This window comes from Ambystoma mexicanum, chromosome 1p (assembly GCF_040938575.1).
Source record: "Ambystoma mexicanum isolate Mex_15411 chromosome 1p, UKY_AmexF1_1, whole genome shotgun sequence".
In the NCBI taxonomy this organism is placed as follows: Eukaryota; Metazoa; Chordata; class Amphibia; order Caudata; family Ambystomatidae; genus Ambystoma; species Ambystoma mexicanum.
The window spans coordinates 278263544-278289597 of record NC_090921.1 but is presented as its reverse complement, the minus strand read 5'-3'; the positions used below and the strand labels follow the sequence as shown (position 1 = coordinate 278289597).

General features: G+C 46.3%; 1 protein-coding gene across 1 annotated transcript in view; it reads left to right on the top strand.

The window, feature by feature from the left end:
• The window catches only part of PCSK4 (proprotein convertase subtilisin/kexin type 4), a 1746539-nt gene that overhangs the window by 1527720 nt on the left and 192765 nt on the right, over positions 1-26054 (top strand). Inside the window, exons 10-11 of the mRNA XM_069646705.1 lie at positions 6473-6576; positions 7374-7491. Coding sequence (XP_069502806.1) covers positions 6473-6576; positions 7374-7491 — 222 coding nt within the window. The remainder of the gene's footprint in view (positions 1-6472; positions 6577-7373; positions 7492-26054) is intronic.

Here is a 26054-nt window from a genome sequence, read left to right as displayed (position 1 = left end):
TTGTGGACAATGCAGAGGGTTTTGAACTTTATCCTCGCAGCCACTGGGAGCCAGTGAAGAGATTTCAGTCCTGGAGAGATACGGTCCCTGGGCTTGAGGCCAAGGACAAGTCTCGCAGTTCTGTTCTGGATGAGTTGCAGAGGGCGGAGAGTGGAGGCAGGCAGATTAAGATAGAGGCTGTTACAGTCGTCTAGCTTCGAGAGAACCAGGGCTCGGGAGACAGTGAGCTTCTGGGGGAAGGAGAGGAAGGGAAGAATACCTCTGAGGAGGTGCAGCTGGTAGTGTGACCTCTTGGCGACGTCAGAAATATGAGGAGAGAAGGAGAGTGTGGAGTCGAAGATGACCCCAAGGTTTGGGGATACCGGAGGCGCTCTCGAAGAAAGCACGTCAGTAGCAATTACACACGACAACCAAGTTTCAACCACTAGGCGCAACAGCTTCTGAAAACCATCCAAGTCAAAAAATAACTTTAGGATCCTGGAACACCAGAGGCCATAGCCATTTAACAACGGTCGGAGACCTCAAGCTGGGCGATTTCGATTTAATATGCCTACAAGAGACCTGATTAATGGCTACCCCCAGCTTGGATGGCTATGAAATGTGTACTTCACCTGCTGTCAGAGCCCTGAAAGGGTGTCCTACATGCAGACTTTGAATAGCCGTGCGATCTGGAAGCTCTCTACGTTTGGTAAAAGGCTTGTTCTCTACCACATTTATACACATGGCTTTGGTCGCCTGGAATCGTTCAACAACATTACCAACGACCAGAATGGATGAATTACTTCTGGTAATAAATACATATTGGAATCCAAAGGCCCAATCGAACAAAGCCTTTATCGGCTCAATGGACTCGGCAATAGACAATGCAAATGCCACACATGACATAAGTCACACAATCTTCTGTAGAGACCTTAATGCAATATGCCCAGACACCGGACAAGAACTAAAAAAGGTCCAAATACTCCAAGAAAAGATCACAAAAATGGAACAACCTTGAGTCAAAACGACGGGGAACCCAATGACCTACGAGACATGTACAACCTTCATGCAATGACAAAATCACACAAATTGGGGACACCAACGTGGGAGAGAGACGGACTGGGGACTTATTCTTAATTATTGATTCATTCAAGGTAAAGAAAACCTTGAACAGTGATCATAATCTACTTATAACGACCTGGCCCGACCCAAAAACTCCAAATCAATTTATGAAGCTTCCAATAGAAACTTGCAACCAGGGTTCACGCCTAAGACTGACCAAGGAAGTAATTGGCGAAATAACCAAACAGTATACAGTCTTAAAAAACCCTGATCCAAGGCTTCCGAACCAACTGGAACTCCTTCCTCTCTGAGTGGGCGGAGCTCTCCCCTTCCCTCCTGGTCTCGACCACTGAACTCCTCCTTCTTGGAGACTTCACATCCACCTGGATGTTTCCTGTCCTTCCTCTGGACTTTTTCGCGACCTTTGCTACTCTCTCTCACTATCTATTCTCCCCTCTGGCCCGACTCACTCTGCAGGGCATACTCTGGATGTTTTGATCTCCTCAGACCTTCCCCTTTCTATCCCTCTCACCACTCCTCTCTCCTGGAGTGATCACTTTCTCCTTTCCTCCCAGCTCACCCTCTCTACCCCTCAGGCCAAGCCAACTCCATCACTGCCACCCAGCTTCTCGGTCATCCAACCCATGAAGCGCATGTCAGTTGAGGCTTTTGCCGCCACTTTCTCACCCCCTCCCTCCCCCTTTGGCTGACTTACACCCTGACACAGCCCTCTCCATGCTCCAATCTGCTATATCTGATACTCTCGATTTTCTTGCACCTGTTATGAGGATCCACCTGAAGCCCAAAGCCAAGTGCGACTCAGACCTCGTCACCCTTAAACTCAAGTGCAGGGTGGCTGAGAGGAAATGGCGTGCTTCATGTACATCCTCTGATCCTCTGACAAACTGGCCTGCCGCCTGCTCCAAAGGCAATACCGGTTCTCTGTCCTTAACAAGAAGAGAGCTCACATCCAAGCCTGCGTCTCTGCGCCATCTAACAACTCAGCTGAACTCTTTAAAATCTGCAAGGAACTGGCCAATCCTGTTGTGGTCTCTACCTCTCCTGTCCCTCCCCCGGCCCTCTACACGGCACTACCTTCTCATTTCATCTCTAAGACTCGGACATCCTGTCCTCTCTTTCCTCCTCACCCCTTCCTCCCTCTACTCCCTGCTCTTCCTCTGGCCATTCCTCTGCCACCTCTCCTCCCTCCTTATCTGCCTTTCCCCTGTTCTCCCCAGACAAGGTTTCTAGACAAGTCCGATCTATGAAAGTCTCGTCGAAACAGGTTCATCCTTGTTCCTCCAAAACCACCAAGGACCACATTGACTCCCTGGCTCCTGCCCTGGCTGACTTCTGCAACCACTCCTTCGCCACTGGAGTCTTCCCTTCCCACATGAAGCCCTCCCTTGTGAACCCTCTTCTTAAGAAACCCTCTGCCGACCCTTCCTGCCCGGCTAACTATGGCCCAATCTCCATCACTGCTTTCCTGGGCAAACTCTTGGAAAAGCTGGCAATCTCCGAGCTCAAGCTTCACACTGAATCTGTTGGTTGTCTCCATGATCATCAGTCTGGCTTCAGAGCTGCCAGAAGCACGGAAACTGCTCTCCTGAACATCTGTGAAGACCTGCTCTCTAACCTCAATTCCAACACCCCCTGTGTCCTCATCTTACTTGATCTCTCTTCTGTAAGGGATGCAGGGGACACCCCTGCAACCACTTGGACCCATTATTCCATTTAAGGGGAGCGGACGAAACCACCGCAGCCCCCGCTCCCCTTAAATGGTATAATGGGGTAAACCTTTACCGGGACAAACCACAGAATTTGTACCGCGATCTTTTGCACAGGCAACATTTTTGCCATGGTTTTATCACTGCATACCGACTTCTTTCCTCTCTGATCGACCCTCCCAAGTTCAACGTGGGTCCTTCCTCTCTTCTATCTCTATCTATCTCTATCTGTGATGTTTGCCAGGGGTCTAACCTATCTCCCTGGCTGTTCAACCAATACCTGGCACTTCTTGCCCACCACATTGCCGCGCTCTGCCCCAACTTCCAGTGCTATGCGGATGACACTCAGCTAATTTTCATGCTGCCCTCAGCCACCTCTTCTCCCTCTCATCTCTGACTGTCTGTCCGCCATCCAGGAGTGGTGTTATGCCAATTATCTCTGCCTTAATGCCAGTACGACCGAGATTCTCCTCATCGCCACACCCACACCCTCCTTTCCTTTCACTCTCTGGCCGGCCTCTCTCGCCCCTCTTCCTGCTCCCACCTGTGAGGCTAAAAACCTCAGGGTCATCTTCGACTCCACAGTCTCCTTCTCTTCTCACATCTCTGACGTCTCTAAAAAGTCACACTACCAGCTGCACCTCCTCAGAGGTATTCTTCATTTCCTCTCCTTCCCCCAGAATCTCACTGTCTCCAGAGCTCTGGTTCTCTCTAGGCTGGACTACTGCAACAGCCTCTTTCTGCCTGCTTCTACTCTCCGCCCTCTGCAACTCATCCAGAACAGGACTGCGAGACTTGTCCTTGGCCTCAAGCCCAGGATTCGTATCTCTCCAGGACTGAAATCTCTGCACTGGCTCTCAGTGGCTGCGAGTATTAAGTACAAAACGCTCTGCATTGTCCACAAGGCCTTCTTGGGTTTGTGGCCTCAACTCTCTCTTCCTAAATATCTTCCTTCTCAAGCTCTTCGCTCATCCGACTCCTACTCCCTCAGGGTCAGTCGCTTCTCCAAGCAACGAGTTGATGGTAGTTCTCTTTCTTTAGCTGGGTCCTCCCTCTGGAACAGCCTCCCTGACTCCCTGAAACTTGAGGAGAATCATCTCCGGTTCTGGAAGCACCTCAAAACCTTTCTCTTTGCATCTGCTTTTTCTCCTCCTCTCCCCTGCTGACTTCCTGACTGAAACTGAAACTGCACTGGTTACCTGGCCACCCTCTGATCTCGGACCCAGGTCCCCTCCCCCACCAGTCGCACACCTGCACTGCCTTCCTGGCAACCCCCGCACTTGGGGACTGTTTTCTGTATCCCTACTGTCCCACTACCAGCACTTGACACCTGATGCCTGCACTTACCCTTGCACTTTCCACCTGCTGGCCTTACTTTTACTTATTGTTATTTATTCTATTATTCCATGTACTGCACTGTCCCCTCTCCCATTCCTCTCCGCACTTTCCCCTTCCCCCTTCCCATGCACTTGCGCAATCTGAATGACACGTGGCCTAGTAGGATCGCTGTCTGTCTTCCCTCTGTTCCCCCTCCCTTGCCGCGTCAAGCCTAGAAACACTTGTGTATAGGCGCGTTATAAATGCCATATCATATCATATATCATAATTGCCATATCATATCATTCTAAAAACTAACGAAATACTGAAAAATTCGGGGCCAATCGACTTCCAATACCTGTCCGTATTGTAAGAGAAAGGGCAGGACGGAAACAATCCGACACCTCTTGTTGTCATGTCCTGGTACAGCTAACTCAAGAAACATCTACTTGGGACACCATGTACAAGATACGTTTGTACATGAGGAGGAAGTCTGGTGGCCCAGAATGATAAACGGTGACAGAACAACCCTTGTCATAGCGGCAGCACGGATTGTACAGGATATAGGTTTGGAACAGGAAATTGGGGCTAAACCATGCATTGGAAAAACCTGATACTGAAGCCTGTTCCTGCCACATGTAATTTTAATTTTAATGACGGGATCTTATCCAAATCAGTAAAACACGTACTATCGGTGGAGAAAAACCAATGCTCCAAAGGAAACTTGAAGACAATTCGGAATTCTTTAATTTTGTAAATATTGTCAAAGATACATTTAAATGCAAATACATTTTTAGAAAAAAAAAAATATATATATACATATATATATATATATATAACATGTAACATACTATAATACATACCATAAATATAAATGTCTGATGCTGCTAATTTACATTTTCCTTATTCAAATCTAAATCAGTCCTCATGAAATAAATGTTACCTGTGCAGATAGTTACCTCTGGACAGGAGCAAAGCAATCCAATGTAATGTCCACTTGTGTAATATTTATAATTCTAGTGTTTTGGCACCTTGCAGAATCTAGAGAGAACCATAATGTATAACCTATAGAAATCTGGATCTTTACTATAGGAAGACAACACGTAATGAAGACCTCTCAAGCCATTTTACTGGGTCAGTGGAATCCAGCCACCATCCTGTTCATGGAGGTTGTGGTTCTAGGTACCAGTTCCTGCTTGCCGGTCCATCCCCGCCTCTGCTTAGCAGCCAGTCTCTGTGGACAGCCTGCTTTCCCTCATTGAACAAATCTTTATTGCATCTGCTGGGCATTTAAACAAGATATTGTAAAGGGTGATTTGTCACAGACGTAAGATCTGGAGGCTGCAATGCATGGGCGTACCATCGGAGGGGCGCAAGGGTGTTTGTCCCCCCATAAATGTGTGGCACACCATTTTGTCCCACTCATTTGACAAGGGCCCCAACATTTTCAGCAAAGTTACTCCACTGCTGCAACGCCACAGCAATGCTTCAAGCAAATGTTTGAAAACATACCATCTCATTGCAGCCGACAGATCTTAAATCAGATTTGATGTTGCTCTTCCTACATTATGCCTCCCAATTCAATGAACCAGCAGAAAGTCAGATTCTTCTCGCTTAATATACAACATAAAAGATGCAAATCAAACACATGTTAATATGAAACTAGTTTGATTAGTTATACACTGTAGCAGATGGTTTAAGAAAAATCTACATAGTGATAAAACCAGTTTACTTAGGAGGAGTTACAAGCACTTCCAGTCCACCCTTTAAACAAAATCTTTGAATTAACTGGCTTGCAGCAGAGGGCCAGCTCAGTTTTCAGTCTGCTGGTCTGGAATCGACAACTTCACAGTTTTGCTGACGTCCGGAAAGAGTGACATAGTGCCCTTGAAGCAACACCCAATTTGGAGTCTAGAGCTAATTGAAAATGCTTGTATTAGCATGCCAATACTTTTGTTCAGGAAATAAATGTCATTGAGGACTTTCTATCTTGTTGGGAGCCCCTTTTCCCCAGTCCCTTTTAATAACCCGTCCACCTTGGAAATGGGAGCAACAATTGTTCCAGACAAAGCTTTCTTTCTCACGATGGAAGCACCCCTTTCCCCTTTCATGATGAAGTTGTGCTTCACAAAACGGGAAGCTGTCTTCATTTTGTAATCCCTGACCATGGAACCTGATAAAGCTTTCCATTTTAGGATGTGGACTTCCCTATCCACAGTCCCTCTAGATGAAGCTGTGCATCTCATGGGTTAACCTCTGCACATATGGTTGAAACTTTCCATGTCAATGGAGGGTTGGGCAGGGGTGGGGGCGAAGGGGGCCTTGATGCTTGTATTTGCCAGCTCTGTTGTGGTCTCATGATTTCTAAGTACACTCTCTCTTTGCAGCCCAACTCTCACCTGGAGGGACATGCAGCATATTGTGATAAGATCTTCAAGCCAGGCAAATCTAAAAGCAAATGACTGGGTCGTGAACGGAGTGGGTCGTAAAGGTGAGTGTGCCAGAATGTTATCTGGGTAGTGCTGTCCGGCTGTGAGTAGTGATTTTTTGCCTAAGGCAGAAAAGCTGCATTGTTGGTCATTGGTCTTTGCGAAAGCAACAAGACTTTATGCTTAAGATGTGCTGTACTGCAGGCAGTTATTCTTGTGGCTGTTAGCTCACAAAGTGGCTGCACTCAACTGGTCGTTTCTGTCAGCCTTGAGACTGTGTTATAGGCCATGATGGTGGTTTATCGCCTTGTAGCAAGTGCCTTTCTTTTCTTGTAGTGAAGATGTCTCTTAGTCAGTGTCACTAAGTCTCGTCCTGCCCTGCTCTGTGGTCTGACTTCTTGCTGGCATTTCCTGCTCACCCTGATGTGTCCTTTTGTCTGGCCTTGTTTTTGTTTTACTATGTTGTCTTGGTCGGGATCACCCTGATTTTTCCTCAGGTCTTGGCCTATTTATTTGGCCTGACTTCACCCTGCACACCTTAGTCTGCCCTTACACCGCCATGTCCTCTAGTCTGACATCTCTCAGCAGGCTATTTGGGATGGTTCTCACCTTCCTGAGTGCACTGCTCAGAACTTATTTATCCTGTCATTTGTTTTTGCTTTGCTCACCCGCTTTCGCACTTTGCCCTGGTTTGTCATCTGGTTTAGGTCCAACCTATATTGCTGTCTAGTCTTACCTTGTATTGTTATGTGTTCTGAGTTTGGGCTTCCTTGGCCATATACCATACCCATTTGTATGTGTTCATATTTGGAATTGTCATAAGGCTTTTCTGATTTCTCGTGAGTTCTATTTCTCTCAGTCAGTCATCATTATGGATATGGACTCCTTGATGCTGGCATTCTTGTGGATTTGGCAAAGAAGTGGGAGACTGTTCGACCACAGAGGAGGTGTTATGTGAAGATGATATACTCTCCACAGTAAGTGTAACCTACAAGAAACAGTAATGGTACAATTCTCAAAAACGAACACCAATAAATGCACAGAGAATGCACTTTATTTGTTTTTGTAGTGAAGTGCTTGCTTTGGTATGAAGGAAGACTGTGATGTCATGTGGAATGTTGTCCCCTGAATGATAGAATGTATGGGTGAGGGTTTCAAGCCCAGGCAGTAAGAAAACCCCCTGCCTGGGTAATGGGTGCGAGTGTTTTGTCCGGCCTAAGTATCTTATTTATCCTATGTAACTTACTTGTAATTGTGACTTAAGAACTTGGTCATAAACTTGGAAGTAACCATAAGCTACCCAAGAGGTCACTTATGGTTACTTCCAAGTATATTCCAAGTTGTACACCGGTGACAAGCTGCGCCGTGATATCCAGAAGCAAAGGAACTGGCGCTGCGGAAATGGAGCTTGGAGGGCAAGGAGGTTAACAGCATGTTCATCGGAGAGATATGGGCGGCTGGCTGGACAAAATCAAAGAAGGAATGGAAGTTAGTTTAAAATGTACTGCCAAGGAGAGTTAATCTGTGATATGTGAAACATATCACTCATTAATATGCGGTATGGTGAAAAATGTTAACGTTGTAGTTATAACTAAATGTGAGGAATTTCAGGTTACAGCCAGCAAGGCTACGGTCTTATAGGACTCTTGGCAAGTTAGTTAAGGCGGTAGTACTTCCTAAAGCTGTTTGGGGCACTGTTATTAATATTCATTAGTCTGGTGTGAATGCCACAATGTGGGCATTTAAAGGTGGATGAGTTGCAAGTAAGCTGATTATTTTCCATAACCAATGGTAGGGGTCAATGGTTTAAACATGGAATGTTTTTACATGTTAAAGTCTACGATTTTAATGTAAAGTTATGGTGTTCCAGAAATGGTATGGTAATGTGTGGGGTATGTATGTGTCACGCCAGGTAGAAGAGTCTGGTCAGTATGATGGTATGTATGTAATACCAGATCAGTACATATGGTGTGTAAGTGTCATGCCAGGTTAATGTGATTGGTAGGTCTGATGGTATGTGAATTAGTTGTACCAGGTCAGTATGTAAGGTGTGTGTGTTCATGCCTGATAAGTGTAGTTTTGTAGAGGCAGCCTTTTGTCTGGGTGGTAGCGCCCAAGCTCCAGTATTGGGTGTGACTGTGGTGTGCAAGTTGTGTAGGGTACGCGGTTGGTTAATGCAGCCGGGTTGTCTGGGTGGTAGCGCCCCCAGATTCAGTATTAGGTGTGACTGTCATGTGCAAGTCACGTAGGGTCAATGGTTGTTTAAAGCAGTTGTATTGTCTGGGTGGTAGCGCCCCAGCTCCAGCATTGGGTGCGACTGTGGTGTGTAAATCATGCAGGGTCAATAGTATATAGGAGGATGGCGAGGCACGCACTCCAGTTCCCCGTCAAATTATGCCTCGCCATCATTTTTTCTGTCAATAGTATATATCCCATTTTTTTGGGGTGTTTTCATTGCTTTAGGTGCGTTGTGGTCCAGTTACGACCCTAATCCATCTGCAACAGGGTGCAAGAATGGTATCAATTTTCAAGTGCGATGGTTTCGATGTGCCAGGCGAGCATATCAGGTGTGTGGGTGAGTGGAAGTGCACGGGTTGTTGTGTATGCGCCCTTTTGATCGAGTCAGTGTATGAGTGTGTGATGTGTATAGGAGGTAACATGCGTTGTGGTGTGTTCCTGTGTGTATATTTGGTGTTGACATAAGGGAAGGAGATGTGTTGTGAAGTCCAGGTTTATGAGTGTATGTTGTGTTGATATAAGGGAAGGAGATATGTTGTGAAGTGCTTGCTTTGGTATGAAGGAAGACTGATGTCATGTGGAATGTTGTCCCCTGAATGATAGAATGTATGGGTGAGGGTTTCAAGCCCAGGCAGTTAGAAAGCCCCCTGCCTGGGTGATGGGTGCCACTGTTTTGTCTGTCGTAAGTATCTTATTTATCCTATGTAACTTACTTGTAATTGTAACTTAAGAACTTGGTAGGGCATTTAGTTCGAAGGAAGATTCAGTCAGTGCTCGACTTTCAAGTTCCAGGATTTCTGTGTCGTGCAAATCTACCTCATTTGGACCCTTTTCTGACGGGTCTCTGGACTGTAGGGGAATTCCTAGATCTTTCACTGGTATTCCTATATCAGATTCAGATTGATCTCTTCTGCTTCTTGTGAACATACTTCCAATAGTATTCTTCATTGATGAAGTTGTTAGAGTGTAGTTTAAATTAACCGCACATAGATTCCGAATAGGGTGACTACGTGGAGTAGAGGCTCCAGCTCAGCTTCAGATCTTACAAGATCAGCTGCCCCTGGCAGCCCTGAGCAGGTAGGTAATTGATGGTCTGAGGGATACATGCACTTGGGCGGGATAAAAACACCACCCCTGGACATAAACCGTTTAAGAGTGCTCTTCTCTGCCAAATTGATCACCAAGGTTGGGGCCGAAGCACTCTCAGGGACTAAGATAGAGGAGCCCGCGTCTTGAGGAGCGCTCCGTAAATTATGGGTTTTTGACATTTTTTTTTCACTTCACTCTCCCCAGGAGGTTGCACGTTCCAATTCAGACATGACACGTGGGTCAAAGGTAAAACACCCGCCGTCCCCACGGTAACGTCATATTGTTACAGTTGAGCTTGGGTCACCCTCAGCTCCACTCAAAAGTTATCCAAGAGAGTATCAGTGTTTGACAGAGATTTAAATCCAACAGCCGAAGTTACAGGTCCGCAATGAGGGAAGAGTTGGCTCCCGATGCACTATCACGCCAAGAACAACCCTGCACGGCTCCTCCCAAAATAGTCTTAAATATACAACGCCTGGATTGCACCACCTAGCCTTCTGCTGAGTCCGGCAAGTTCAGAGAGAAACCCAAAGATTGGGTAGGCTGCACAGGAAGTTGGTAGACTATTGGTCTAAGCTGGTAGCTCAAAGACTTCAAGGAGCCCGCAGTCACAACCAGAAACCCTGTAGGGAAAAGAGTGACCCGCCACCCCTCCTTAGGCTAGCTATTCAGCTGTCCACACGCTGGCAGCAAATCACCAATCTGATTACCCCCGGCTGGGGGATACAGTTGGCGTATGAGTGAGCAAATGTAGATGATTTCAAAGTCACCTAGGCCCTACTCAGGACACAGTACTGGTGATGCTAACACTTGTTGTGGCAAAGATCCATAGGCTAAGGCCAGGGCAAAATAACAACAGCAAATCTGGTAACGCTACGTTCCAATGCGAGTTTTACAAGTGTTTACAAGTGAGCTAATTACAGACTTACATACTGCACAGATACTGGGGACCGTTGTGTTGGCAGCCCCCCACCGCTCTAGATTCACAGCAGGGGAGTATGTTTTCCAGCGGCTCCGCGGCTCTGCAGGACTGCGTCGCCCCCGCTGCCACTTGGTTGATATCTCAATAGAAAACTCAGAAGAACAGGGTGTAGAACTCCTGAGCATGGCCCCCCTGGCAGCTCAGCCGCAGCAGCTCCCACACGTCCAGCAGAGTCCGTCGACTTCCTCTCGAACAATTAGAGGAAAGGATCTGCAGTCTGAGTGAAGCTTCTTCTTCTTCTAAATTACTGAATGCGTGGGCGGACCCAGGCAGGCGCTTCCCCATCCAATAGGATGATGTGCACCTACCCCCACCATTCATACACATTGCCCTCACAATCTCATAACCCCTCCCACCGCCCCGTCTGCCTCACAAAATCCAACAACACACTGCTCCTCCTCCTGCCTCTCACCCGTCACCTCCCAGCAAGGCCTTCCCACTCAGCTCAGCCACACCCAGCGCAGACATCCGAACTCTCATCAATTCTCTCTCCTCAACATGTCTCTCACACCTAAGCAGAAAATGTCCCACAGTCTCAGGCACCCCACATACTGCACAGTCCCTCGACTCACGCGTCCCCACTCGATATAGACAGTCATTCAGCCCCACATGTCCTATTCTCAAACGATTCAGCATCACCTCCTCCCCCTCCTCCATTCTAAACTCCCCACATCCACCTTCACCGACACTTTCCCACGGACACCAAACATCCACCTGCCTTTCACCCCACTCCTGCCACTCATCCATGACCCGTCTCACCACCACAGCCTTCACCTCATCCACACTCAAAGGCAACCTCACATCAACCGCTCCCCTTCTCATACCTTCACCCGCCGCCAGATCCACCAACTCATTACCCAAAATGCCACTGTGACTGGGGACCCATGCCAACTCCAAATCCATTCCCCCACGCACACACCGATCAATCTTCCTCCTGATGTCCGCATGTGTCTCGGGAAACAGGAACAAGCTCTCGCACGCAGCCGGTTCCGACTCAAGTTTAGTCAAACTCCTGGTATACTCCACATGGGGGCTACATAGTCGTTCAAATGATGTGCTTGGCAGCTCCCTTGCTTGCTTTAATGTAAGACATGTTCGCAGTACTCACATTAGTGCTGGGAGCACATTACAGGATGAAAAGCCAAAAATGGCCTGTCGTTGTGAAATATAAAACAATTAAAAAAGCATTTCAGTGCCATTTGGGGTGATAGATGTACAAGTGTGACATCTGCTGTTATACTTAAAACAAAATGCAAGAAAATATCAGAAATGGCCCTATTATGCATTGCACAGCCCCCTTCCCCTGTTACAAAAAAGCATGGAGGGCTGTGCTTGATTACAATTTTGTGCATTTGTGGTGGGCTTTCAAATGCTGAGAAACACCGACTTATTTCCATATATGGGCAAATGGGGCTTAGTAGGGCATGTGAATAAACACATTGAGATGATGTTTGTGGATAGGGTGGAACTTTATTTTGGTGCAACACTTGCGCCATAAAATGTTTTGAGAATGTGTCCCTTTAGTTCCTACAAAAACATTCAGCTTGATAACACACTTCTTTACGTTCTTCCCAGCATTCACCTACTTGACTGATTGCTTCTCTCTGATACTCAGTAGGTCATCATATGGGGGTTATTTATAGGTGGGGGATTGGCAGCTGTGCTAATTTACTGATTTGCTGTTCATCCATGTTCCTCCTCCTTCAGAGTCTGGAGAGAGGTTATGTGGTTAGATTAAGCAACAGATTGCTCATGGATCCTGCAATTTAAGCATTGGTCATGTTTTTTGTGATTAAGCTGCAGGTTTCTCCTAATCTTCTAAAGGGAGTCTGGGGTTTTTGAGTGTGATGACTTTGCTCATCATGTGCTACAGGTTGTAACATGAGCATAGGTGTACAGCACATGTTTCTCCTTTTTCTTTGGAATTTGAGGACTTGATACTTGGAGTACATTGAAGGTCACCTATCATTCTCTGAATAGTTGCCATGTGTGTTGGAGTAGGCTAAACGTTTCTAAACTTTGATTCTTTGGAGAATAATTATGGCAATTATAATATGCTGAATGTTGGTCTTCATTCTCTTCAGATTGGCTATTGACATTGATGTAAGGTGTGCATCACCCCTCATTTTTTGTTTCGTGTCCATTCATGTGGATAGTAGGAGCTTGAGTCAGTGTGTGATCACACATGCTTTGTTCAAATATCAATACCAAGTAATCCAATCCCCTTCTTTTGGGTCATGGTGGCTAAAATAATGTGACTAACCTTGGGGATCACTATTGGAGTAGTGTTATGGGTGGGGGCGGCAAGCAAGTGGATGCTGGACTTGGAGAACTATAAGGGGATACCCAGACCAACCCATCTGCATCCCCTCCACAAAGGCAGGGCAGTCTAAGGAACATTCATATCATAACTCTAATCCTGCAACCCATATACAGCACCAAAAAACACTTAGTGGTCAGTAACAAAAGCATTCACAACTACACTGTTCTGATTGATTGCTAAATACTTTGTTGCGTTTGCTCCACGTGTTAGTGGGCTGCTATATACTGTTCCTACTTGTTTTTAAATACGGTGCTTTTAAATGGTGCTAATATTCGTTTTTACACTTACCTGATACATTTCTTTCTGGAATCTTACGTCCTTTTTTTTCTTTAGTTTTGTGCAAGTTAATGCAGAGGCCGTTGCCAGGCTCTGCACGCACTACTCTGATTGAAATACAATTCCCAGATTTATTGTAGTTCTCGTGCTCCATTAAATTGAAAACTCAGGTGCGAACATGCCGGTATTTAAGGGCACTTTGTACTCCTCGCATCCATTGATGGTTAAATACTTTGTTGCGCTCGCTCCACGTGTTAGTTGGCTTCTATTTACTGTTTTACATGTTTTTAAATACAGTGCTTTTAAATTGTGCTAATATTCATTTTTATACTTACCTGATAGGCTTTCTGGAATCTTACCTGCTTTTATTTCTTTAGTTGTGTGCAAATTAAAGCAAAGGCTGTTGCCAGGCTCTGCATGCGCTAGTCTGATTGAACTAGAAATCCCAGATGTATTGTAGTTCTCGCGCTCGGTTGAATTTCAAACTCAGGCGCGAACAAGCGGTTTTGCACCAGTTTGTGCCAAGGTGAGTGCCTGTTCTGCCTGTCACACTCTGTAGCTTCTCCCTCGTTTCTATTGTATTTGTACAAACAAGAGGTCTGTGCTACATTATGGACCATTGTATCCTGGTGGCAACAATTCAAAGGAACCGCCAAGCTCGTTTGAGATTAATAGCTAACGAAAACTCATTAGAAAATGATATAACGCTAGCTGCTCCAATAGAATGATCAGAAATAACTGCTTTTCCCTCTTGATGTGTCCCTATCTCCTTGCCATTAAAACAACATGTTAGCAATATTGTAAGGAGCACACCCATAGAAAACCCCCTAACTAACCAATCAAAGGGAAATGGTTCAACCGGATTGTCCTATGTTAACCATGCATCTAACGCCCTACTTAAATGTGGGCTACTTATAAATTGGCTACCCCGAATGGGTACAGGTACCTCATTGTTGATCACAAGAATGGCAGACGGCGTGGAGTTGCCATAATCTTCAGACAAAACCTGAATTGTTATGTCTCCACCTCCCCACACCTTGACTCATGTGAGGCAGTGCTGTTAAAATTCAATTCTGACGCAGTCCACTCAGTGTACTGATCACCAAGGACTACTCTGCTTTTTGAGGAGCAGTTGGTGGCATTTATTGGAGGTATGTCGAGTGATTCCACAGCCTTTATTTTACTGGGTGATTTTAACTTATGTGCCAACTACCCCAGGACTTTGATGCAATGTCACTTTTACGAACTCTCAAGGCCATGGGCTTTGACCAGCTCGTTAATGCAGCCACACATAGTGGCAGGAATAATTTAGACTGGGTGATATTAAAAAAAAAAAATACTTCTACTAAACCAGGTCAAGAGATGCATCTGGTCTGATCACTCTCTACTCTTTTTTTTGAGGTCTCTATCTTTTGGCAATATCCCCAAAAAATCAAGACCAGTTGGGTCATTTCGTAAATTCAAAGCGTTTGAAGTAGCAGTGGTGCCATTATTGCCATCATTAGTTGAGAGCTCATTAGAAGAATTTACATGCTCATTCAGATCAGCTACTAATCAAGTTTTCGATTTATTAGCTTCTCTTCCACCAGCCAAACAAAAGAAACAAACTTATGAAATTCATGGTTTACCCCTAAGACCTATTAGCTAGGGGGAACAAAAGGAAAGCAGAACTAAACTGGAGAAGCCACCCATCAAATACCTCAATCACAGCCTATAAACAACAAGTGGTTAGACTGTATAAAACTGTGATATTTGAAGCTAAAAGACATGACTACAATTCTAGGATAGAAGGGGTATCTTCAAAGTCTAAAGAACTTTTTTCTGTTCTCCAGGTACTGAAAGGTTTGACCGTTGAACCCTCTTCTGATATGGATGATGACTGGTACCAGGGTATTCCCGAGGGGTTTTGCCAGAAAACATTGCATCATCAGTTACATATTCAGGATCAGATTGAGATTCATCAATATGTAAATGATCCCACTACACAACCTCCTGAATATCTAACCCATGGTACCAGCCTCTTTTCCTTCAACAAGGTTTTAGAGCAGGAGGTATTAGATATCATTGAGGAGATGAAACCCACTTCCTGCAAAGGTGATGTCTTTCCAGCCACACCATTCAAGGATTTTGCCCTGATGCTGAACCCATGGAACACCAGATATATTAACCGCTCCTTCTCAGAGGCTCAGGTGCCAGAGATTACTAAAGAGGCATGGATCACACCTTTGTTGAAGGAGGAAAATCTTGAACATCGGGTTCCTGCTAATTACCGGCCAATAACAAATGTCACCTGTATGCTGAAAATAATTGATAAGGTGGCATGTTCTCAGTATCCAGCCTTTGTGAAAACACAAGATATCCTGGCAAATGAGCAATTGGGTTACCGGGCAAATCATGGAACGGAAACAGATCTGTTGTATTTAAAAAATAACATCACTGAAATCATTGAAGATGGAAATATAGCTCTGCTGTTATTATTAGACCTGTCGCCAGTCTTTGATTTGGTCGATCATGACCTCCTAGCGGACAGACTAACACATGTCAGGAAATTTTCCCCCATTGCAGTATCATGGTTCAAATCCTTCTTAGGTCCAAGAATGGGCTGCATAGCTAGTAGAGAGGCCCAATCTCAGAAGACACCCTTAACATACAGTGTCCCTTAGGGATCTTGTTTGTCCCCGTTGCTATTTAACATTTACTTTAAATGCCTATGTGACCTCTTCCAGTCCTTGGGAGTGAAATTTGCTAATTATGCGGGTGATACCCACATAGTATTCAAGCTATCTGGGGTCTACGTAGAACATCTTAAATAAAGTTTTCAGGGCAATCCAGAAATGGATGGCCCTGAACTATTTAGATTTAAACGACTCGAAGACTGAGCTACTTATTCTTGGAACTCCCCACAGACTGAAAAATCTAGACATACAAAAGCTACAAGATAAATGGGAACATTATGCCCGTGTCTGATTCAGTAAAGACACTGGAAGTTTACTTCAACTCTCATCTCTCCTTTAATAAACATGTCTCGTATTTAAAATCTTGGTGTTCATATTACATCCATCTGTTGTGGCAGATTCGCCCCTATTTATCGGTATCTAATAGGGCTTTGGTTGGGCGGGCATAGTGAACATGAAGCTGTATTACTGCAACAGTCTCCTGTTGGGGACATCGCAAGGTAACATCAAGAAACTTCAAGTTTCACAAAATGGTGCAGTTCGAACTGTTTGTGGTCTTTGCTGCTGATCTCATGTCTCAGAATATCGCAGGAAACTACACTGGCTCCCCATCGAACAGCGCATTCAGTTTAAAGGCACCGTCTTGGTGTTTAAATGTTTGATGGGTGAAGTTCTGACATATTTCTCTTCCAGAGTGGAAAAAAAACTCCTATCCATCAGACGTAACATTCAAATAACAGGATGATACTGGAACAGCCGCATGTAATCCTAAAAAAAGATCAGTGGAGCAGGTTTTAATGCTTGGGCCCCGTCGCTTTGGAACTCACTCACACTGGATATTAAAAGCTGTGCCTCTACCCGGCTTTTTAGGCTTTTTAGAAAACGCCTTAAAACATTTGTTTTTGACAAAAAGCTGTACTGAGACAACTAGCAGGTTATTGGCCTAGATGGACCCATTGTCACAAGTCTCTCCCCTTCTCACCTGTTTTTCCTGTTTGCTTGCGACCTTCTTTGATGATTTCTTTCGCACTGTCCGGGATTTGTATAAACCCGTGTGCTGGTCTCCGGGTTCCAGCGTGAGAGGATAGCAATCCAACTCCAGGAGACGTTCAGATGTCCAGGACGGAAACCAGGAAAGAACAATGTCCGAACTCGAAGCCATGGAACGCTGTACCCGAGTGCAGGCGAAAATCCAGGATGAAGCTCGAAGGTAAGTTCGAGGAAAGGAAAGTAGGAGGATTCAAGGAACCGGGGAACATGATTCGGAGAAAAGCCCTGAGCGAACTCCGGCAACACACGTCCAACTACAGCGAGCGGAGCGTTGAGACGCGCAGAGCCGCGGGGGCGTGTCTGTTTAGTAGAACGTTGAGCGTGGCGCGCAAAGACTTGCAAGCTGCGTTCCATATCAAGCGGCCATGTTGGGAGGATCACGGCATTCAGTCCTCTCTGGGTCAGGGACCACGAAGTCCAGAATGGACGCAGGCGACGGTCGATGACACCCATGACTCTGGTCCAGTCTGTGTTGCTTTATGCATCTTTCCTGTTTTATGTTCTGTCTGTCTTGTGAGCGCCCTGAAGCCGTCGGGCGAGTGGCACTATATAAAAACCGTTTAGGTAGATAGTTAGATAGATTTACCCCAGTAGGACTAGGGATTAGCCACAGGAGCATTCACAAACTCAGAACTGGTACTTGCAATACCCTGCAAATGACCATTCCTAATAGGGCGAGATAGGATGGTCAAGAGACCAAAAATGCATTGCTTCCCACCAGGCTGATCCCCATAGAGAGCAATTCCAGCTCCTTAGTCTGAGAAACCAGAAGGTGTCTCACCCACTAGTCCCCGGGGATCTGTTATCCAGGTGGCCAGGTCACGGCCATCGCTTTTGGATCCAGTTCCTGGGGGTGGACCAGTACGGGAGGATCACCTGGGTGAGGGGTCTTCGGGGAGTGGGACACCGGATGCTGAGAGGCGGTATTGTCTTTGCTATAACACTTTTACCCCATCCTACCCAACTATGAGAGAAAACAGACTAACACCCGAGCCGTAAACCTGACGTGTCCCAATAAAATGGTCAGTCGAGGTCAGGCAATTACTGACCATTACACATCTGACTTCCATTACACTTCCCCCCACACGGATAAACGGCGGAGCACTAGAGCGCACTTTGAGCGAGTCAAAGCACACGAGGAAACAGCAGTTTTCGAGATGGCAGCTGAGCCAGAGAGGAAAGACAGGGATCGTAAGGAGAGAAATTCCTTTTGACCTTTTTGACACAGAACCGTCACTTTCCAGAGACCCCTAGAATAGAAAGCTTAAGACCAGGAAACCAGGCTGTAGAATCCTTGATACCCGGGGCCCTACCGCGTCCATAGTCAAGGTGAGGAGAATCACCAGCCACTGTGGTACCGTCCTTAGCTCCAAGAACAAAGCAGCTTCAGTGAAGTCAACACAGCCGGTGAGTTGAGGAGACCGACACAAGACCGTTCTGTGTTGAAGCCAAGGTTGCAAGCAGCAACATTGTCTGGAGAGCGCTGGAACGAACATTGTTAAAATGCGTGTGATAAGAGACACAAGTGAAGTTGAACTGCTAGTGAGTGATTGAACTTTATAGCAAGCTACAAACCCTAGACAGAGGGGTCCAGCACCGTGTGGGTGTTCAATCGAAGGTCTCTGTAAGGTATCCAGCTGTGAAGTGACAAAAGTAGATAAACTTGGTCCGAGCCCGATAGAGGGAGATCGATTGAAAGAGAACGAGTAAATGCGACTCGAAGAGGTCCTGCAACGGGTCAAACAAAATCCTGCGCACAGTAGAAAGTCTTCGATTTCGATGAAGTAGAGAAAGTTTCGAAAAGTAAATGAATTTGGTCCAAGCCCGTCAGAGGGAGACCAATTGATGGTTTTGTGTTGAAGTGGGTGGATCTGAGCCCGGCGGAGTGGGACCTGGGGTGAGCAATAAATCACCCGAGAAGGTGTATAAGTGAAAATCCTGAGAAGAAAGGAACTTCAATATTTTGTCATGTTGCATCAGGCCCTCTGAAATAAGAGACTTTGAATGGCAAAGAGACTTTGGCACAGAAGGCCCTGATGACATTTTTAACTGCATCCTCGTGGTAGAGAAGCCTAAGAGTGTTCTAAGCTCAAGTGTACTGCCTTGCCCCGTGCTGAATACATGGGAATGGAAGCCAACGGCTTGAAGATCTTTACAGATCATTTCTTGAAGTTTTTTTCTTTTGCATAACATGGTTTCCCAGACTGTTTGTATTTAGAAGTAAGGTTTGGCAAAAGGTGTATTAGTATAGGCCCTTTTATTTTGACAGACTCGATTAGGACTGCGTTATTATTATTTGATGGCTGTAGCTTGCTTCCATCTTTAGGTTTAGGATTAGATAGGTGTTTTCCAAACCCAATTGAAGTTCAGTATACACCCTTGAACTGTGATCACTTGTGTCTGTCATACTGTTTGATACCATGCCTTCCTTACATATGGGGCCTCATTACGACCCAGGCGGTAAGTTACCGCCTGGGCCGTGACTTTACCACCATGGCGTAAACTACGTTTACGCCATGGTGGTTGGCGGACTTACCGCCCCATTCCGACCTTGGCGGGGCGGTAAGTCCCCAATCCCCATTTACCCTTCCCCATTCCCATTTTTGCCCCATAGGGTATAATGGGAGTGGGGAAGGCGTTAATTACGCCACCGTAAATTACGGTGGCGTAATTAACTCCATGGTCCCTTAGCGCCATGGATTTTAACACCTGCTAAAAGCAGGTGTTAAAAGCGCCATGGCGCTAAGGGACCTCGTACTCAGGCGGTAAGGGTCGGCGCTGTTAACGCTGCCGTTAACCCCTTACCGCCTGGGTCGTAATGAGGCCCATGGTGTCAGTGGTGGGATCTGACTCAATTGAGACCATTTGGGGGACCCTAAAATTCCAGAGGCTTAGTCATAGAGCCTCAGATCCCTCTATCGCCACGAAAGAATCCATATATTTTGATATCTGTAGCAGCAGAGAAACTACTATCCCTCCAGGGAAAAGAGCAATGATTCCCACAGACTTAGTCTTAATACCCCCTTCTGGTTGTTGTATAAGATTGGCTCCAAAATGTGGCCTGGCCTGAAAGTTCGGTCTGGATGTCCTAGCGGGCGTCATAGACCCCGACTTCCGGGGAGACATAAAGGTTCTCCTACAGAACCACAGCGAAATTCCATCTGAAGTGCATTGTGGGGACAAAATTGCACAGGGAATTCTTGAAAGGTCTTTATTTCCTCGTTTTATAGAGAGTGAACCAGAAGAAACTGAGAGGTACTTTAGGCTTTGGGGAAGCTGATGAACCCTCTACCATTGAGACAAAAAGGGAAGTAGAACCTACCATCCTTCCCGGCCAAGCCTTCGCCCATCGAAATAAATCAGCACTCGCAAAAGCTATCTTGCAAGTGATTCGTGAAGGGGAAGGATTAGAGAAGGGAAGTCCTTTTTTCTCATTAAGGCAAGGATTACTGTACAGAAAGGAAACCTCCACAGAAGGCCTAAGTTAAACTCAGAAATCCCCAAAACCCAATCGGAAGGTCGTGCCTGAGATTGTACATTCTCATTTGACAGGGGGACACTTAGGACCATCTAAGACCCAGGTGCACATCAGTGGGAAGTTTTACTTGCCAGGTATACATGCTAATATAAAGAACTTCATTCAGAAAACCAGTATGCCTATTCCCTTGCCTGCCCCTCTGAACTCTTTACCAATAATATGAATCCCTTTTACTCGAATTGGGATGGATATCATGAGACTGTTGGAAACCTTGAGACTGGGTAACAAATATGTCCTCGTAATCGTTGATTACTCTACGCCATACCCAGAGGCATTCCCCATGCGGAACAACCCAACCCAACATATTTTAAAACATCTTTTACAATATTTTTCCAGGGTTTGTTTCCCCAAGTAAATTCTAACGGATCAGAGATCCAAGTTTATGAGCAAACGCATGGGTGAAGTCAAAGAATTGCTCCATATTGTCACCTTAAGAACCTCAGTTTACCACCTCCAAACGGACAGATTGGTAGAAGGTTTTAACAAAACACTTAAAATTGTCACGACCCTCTCCCAAAACCCCCTCTGGCAAACCCATTGGCCAGGTGGTGTCAGGACTCGGGCCTCTAGAGCCTGGTATCCTCTTCAAAAGCCCTCATGGGGCCAGTCCTGGTGCCTATGGTGCCAGGCTCATACACCATGAACAACAATGTGCTTGGGAACTACTTTATTGTATTGTCAGCCAACATGGAGGCATCCACATGCGGTCTAGTGTTTTGGGTGTGGCAGGCCTGGAACTACTTTCCCTGATACTAATTTACCTTGGCTATATAAACCACACCCTGACTGCAGAACATGCTTCGTGTTACTTTGCAGCTTGCAACGTGATGCTCACCGTGTCCATCTATTCCCTCGAAACTCGGAGAAGCAGAACCTGCAAGAAGACAAAAGGAACATCATTAGCAGCAGCATCTTACCTGCAGTTTTCATCTTTAAACACTCGCAGATACTGAGAACAGCTTCCTCGAATCTGCACACCTCCTGGACAGAATGACCTGAAAGAGGAAGATAGAGGCAACATTAAAGAAAGCTGTAGAGACATTTACAAATTACGAACTGCTCAAAAGGCTTACCTGGCTGGTCGCCTCTCGGCTGGCACCACTCTGGACATTCCACTCGCGCTGAAGAACACCGCGACCTACAAGGAAGAAAAACACAGGTTAGCAAAGGCAAGACTTTGCAGCGCTGCACATAGCGCTTACTTACCGCATCACAGCGCTCTTAATGCGCCATCATTTACCAGCGGGGCTCAACCAAGCCAGTTCGCTGCGCAGAAGCTCCGCATACCTAAGGGAGAAAAAAGAGACATTTTAAACAAAGAAAGGCATGCAGGAGAGCAACAAAACTAAAGAACAGCAATAAGACCTACCTGAACAATATCAAACGGGCCGGCATCAGTGAAGTAACTGGACCGCACTCGCCCATGAAAGACAACGCGCCCCTGCAAAGAAGGCACACAAGGTGAGGAGAGGGCGCCAGAGGGACTGAAAGCATACGGGGGTGGAGGGAGGCTACTTACCCCAGTCGGTCAGTCTTTAACACAGTCCTCCTGTATTTTCAGGCAGAACCTTCCCCGCAGACCACATCAGGGCAAAGCTGAGAAGCATACCAGCGAGTAACCCAGCTGGGTGGCGTCCCTGTGGATACCAGGTGAGCGTAACAGAACACAAAGGAGAAACCTAATAGTGACCAAAGAATGCACTGAAGAGATTAGCAGGCAATACTTGCAATCACAGGCAGGACAGACGCCTCTACCTCGAAGCAATCCAACAATGCAAAACCCCGCCATACCACCCACTCTGGTACAGATCACGTTACCTGGAACAGTGCCCCTGGCACCACCAGAAAGGTTCTCAGGCGACCCACGGAAGTATGCAGCATTCATCAATCAGTGCCGCCTTCATTTTCTTTGTAGGCCTGGAGCATTTCCAAACGACCAAGCAGGGGTATCTTTTCTCTTATCATACCTGAGTGGTATTACAGCAGATTGGTCGGTGCCGTTGGTAACCCATGACGATCCTCTATTACATGACTTTGGGGGGTTCCAGAGAGAAATCGAAAAACGTTTTGCTCGCCATACCCAGGAACAAGCAGTAGACAATGAACTCTTGTCCCTCCGACAGGGGAATCAGGACTTGTTAACGTACATTGCTACCTTCAACAGACTGGTTGCCGAAGCGAGGTGGCCAGAAAACAAAAGAACCATGTTATTCCATCAAGGCTTACGAGGCGAATTAAAGGACGTCGTAGCCCAGGTGGTTGATCCACCCAGAGACTGTGCAGAATTCATAAATGTGGTCGTGCAGCTAGAACACCGGTTGCAGGACCGAAAGGCAGACCGGTCTAAGACGGACCCTCGGACCGTGTGCCATGACCCATCGGACACGCCCCTTCTGGGCCTCCTGGTCCCTGTCACGCCGGGGCTTGCACTCTGTTGTACTACCATCATGGCCGCAAACACTGAACGCTGCCTACCAGTCTTCACGTTCATTGCAGCACGCTCGATAAAATAGCCACACCCCCACGCTTCCGTGCGTCTCAACGCTACTGTTAGCTGTGGCTAGACGTGTGCTCCGTAGTTCGCTTTCACTGAACTTTGTTGCTTTCCTGGTTTCCGGACCCTTGCTCAATTCTATCCCTTCTCCTTCTTACCCAACCTTCTCCCCGAATCCGTGCACCCGCCTCCGAGTGTTTCTTCCCCTTATTTTTTCCTGGATTTCCTGGAGTTTACTATCGATCCTGGACAAGAAGTTGGACGAACACTGGAAGCCAAAGACGGCCGAGCGGGCTTGTACAAGACCCGAACCATAAGGAAGAAAACTTCTACAACGGAATCCATTAAGCAGCGAAAACAGGTGAGAAAGGGGGAAACCTGTGACACCGTGTATGTTCGACCAAGGGAAAACACACCCCGTGTACCTGAAAATGCTGTAGAACCCATGCAGATTGGAGGGATACGGCCTCCATTAACAAAACAAGAGCGGGACAAAATAAGACAACAGCTTTGTTTGTATTGTGGGAAACCAGGACATTTCCTGAAGGACTGTCCAGTAAAACCCCCAAGAAGAACTGTCGGGGCCACAGAGAAGGATGAAGCTAAGGAATCGGGGAAACTACCAAGCTCGACAAACATAGAGGTCAGTTTGTCGAGTGAGAAGAAAGAGTTGCTGACCTGTGCACTTTGCAATACCAATGATCTTAATTAACCACCAACAGTCGTCAAGAATGCATACCGTTGAAGCATACATCGATAGCGGAGCAGTTGGAAATTATATTGATCAAGAACTGGCAGCAGAGATGGGGCTTCCTTTGTGTTCTAAGCCAACTATGGACAAGGTAACCACCGTGGATGGGACAGAAATCGCTTCCGGACAGTAACCCAGTGCACAGCCAGGGTAACCTTGCTGTGTCAGGACGGACATCGGGAGTCTATTTCATTCGATCTCATCAAGGCACCTCAGTTCAGGCTAATACTAGGGATGCTATGGTTGGTTGCTCACAACCCTTTGATAGACTGGCGGGCACGAAAATTAACCTTCCCCGGTGACTGCTCCCCTGCCTGCTATTACCAAGAGGAGAAACCCGACGTCTGTATCCCCATGACTCCCGGACCGACAGTATCAACCCTGGGAGCAACTAATACCTTGCCAAGTGAATACCATGATTTCCAGGATGTTTTCCAAAAGGACCAAGCCAATACATTGCCGCCGCATAGGCCCTATGACTGTCAGATCGACCTTGTTCCTGGTGCACAAATCCCTTGCGGCAGGATTAACGCTCTCACAGAAACAGAAAACCTTAATTTGAAATCCTATTTAGACCAGTACCTTGCAAACGGATTTATCAGTCCTTGGAAGTCCCCCGCAGCCAGTCCTTTGTTCTTCGTACCGAAAAAAGGAAGGAGACTTGGGAACCTGTATTGACTAGCGCGCATTGAACCAGATCACCGTGAAGAACCGCTACCCCTTGTCACTTATCCCTGAGATGCTAGACCAAGTTAAAGATGCCCAGATTTTTACCAAATTGGACCTTCGAGGAGCATACCACCTGGTCTGAGTCAGAAAAGGGGATGAATGGAAAACCGCCTCCGTACTAAGTACGGCTTGTTTGAATATCAAGTCATGCCCTTCAGGTTATGCAACGCTCCTGCGGCATTCCAATATTTCATGAATGACATCTTAAGGGAGTTAATTGATGTGTGCGCCTTAGTGTACATTGACGACATCTTAGTATACTCAGCCTCGGAACAAGATCATGTCAGGCACGTTCGTTCAGTCCTCACCAAGCTCCGTCAACATCGCTTGTTTGCAAAGCTTGAAGAATGCTTTTTTCACGTCACCGAAGTAGAATTTCTTGGTTTAACCTTACTCCAGGAGGCATCAGAATGGACGTGCACAAGGTAGATGCTATTCTGAAATGGCCTTCACCGATGTTTTTGAAAGGGGTACAAAGCATGCTGGGCTTTGCGAACTTCTACAGCCGGTTCATCCCAGAGTTCTCTCAGGTTGTACACCCAATCACAGTACTATTACGAAAAAACAATAAAAAGTTTGCTTTGACCGAAGAAGCAGAAGAAGCCTTTCAGGAAATTAAACGAAGGTTTACCTCCGCTCCAATCCTTCGACATCCTTGTCCAGACCTCCCTTATGTCGTGGAAACTGATGCGTCCAGTTTCGCAATGGGGGCTGTCCTTTCACAGAGAGACCCGGAAACCGGCCAGCTACATCCTGTGGCCTTCTGGTCGAAAAAGTTCTCACCTCCAGAGATTAATTATGCCATCACGGACAAGGAACTCCTGGCTATCAAATCCGCCTTTAAAGCCTGGAGGCACTACCTCTGGGGGCCAGACACACCATTACAGTCATCACAGACCACTGAAACCTGCAATATCTCAAAACAGCCAAGGCCCAGTCCTCGTGCCAATTACGGTGGGCCCTTTTCTTCACCGAATATGATTATGTAATCACATTTCGACCAGGATGTCAGAAACGGAAAGGCGGATGCCTTATCTCGCATGGGCATAGATGAAATAGTATATACAACTCCAGACCCAGTACCTATTATACCTGAAGACAAACTCTTGGGTATCACGACAGCCTTAACACAAGAAGAACTACGAAAAGAAATCCAACGGACAATATACCATCAAGGACCACCTACCCTTTTTTAGGGATCGCCTATATGTACCCAAGAAGGAATTACAACAGCATATTATTTCAAACTATCACGATTCACTGATCGAAGGGCATCCTGGGATTGCCAAAACCCTAGCTAAGGTGAAAGAGAACTTTTGGTGGCCTACCTGGCGTAAGGACATCATTCAGTATATTCAATCCTGCGGTGTCTGCGCACAAAATAAATCACAGAAA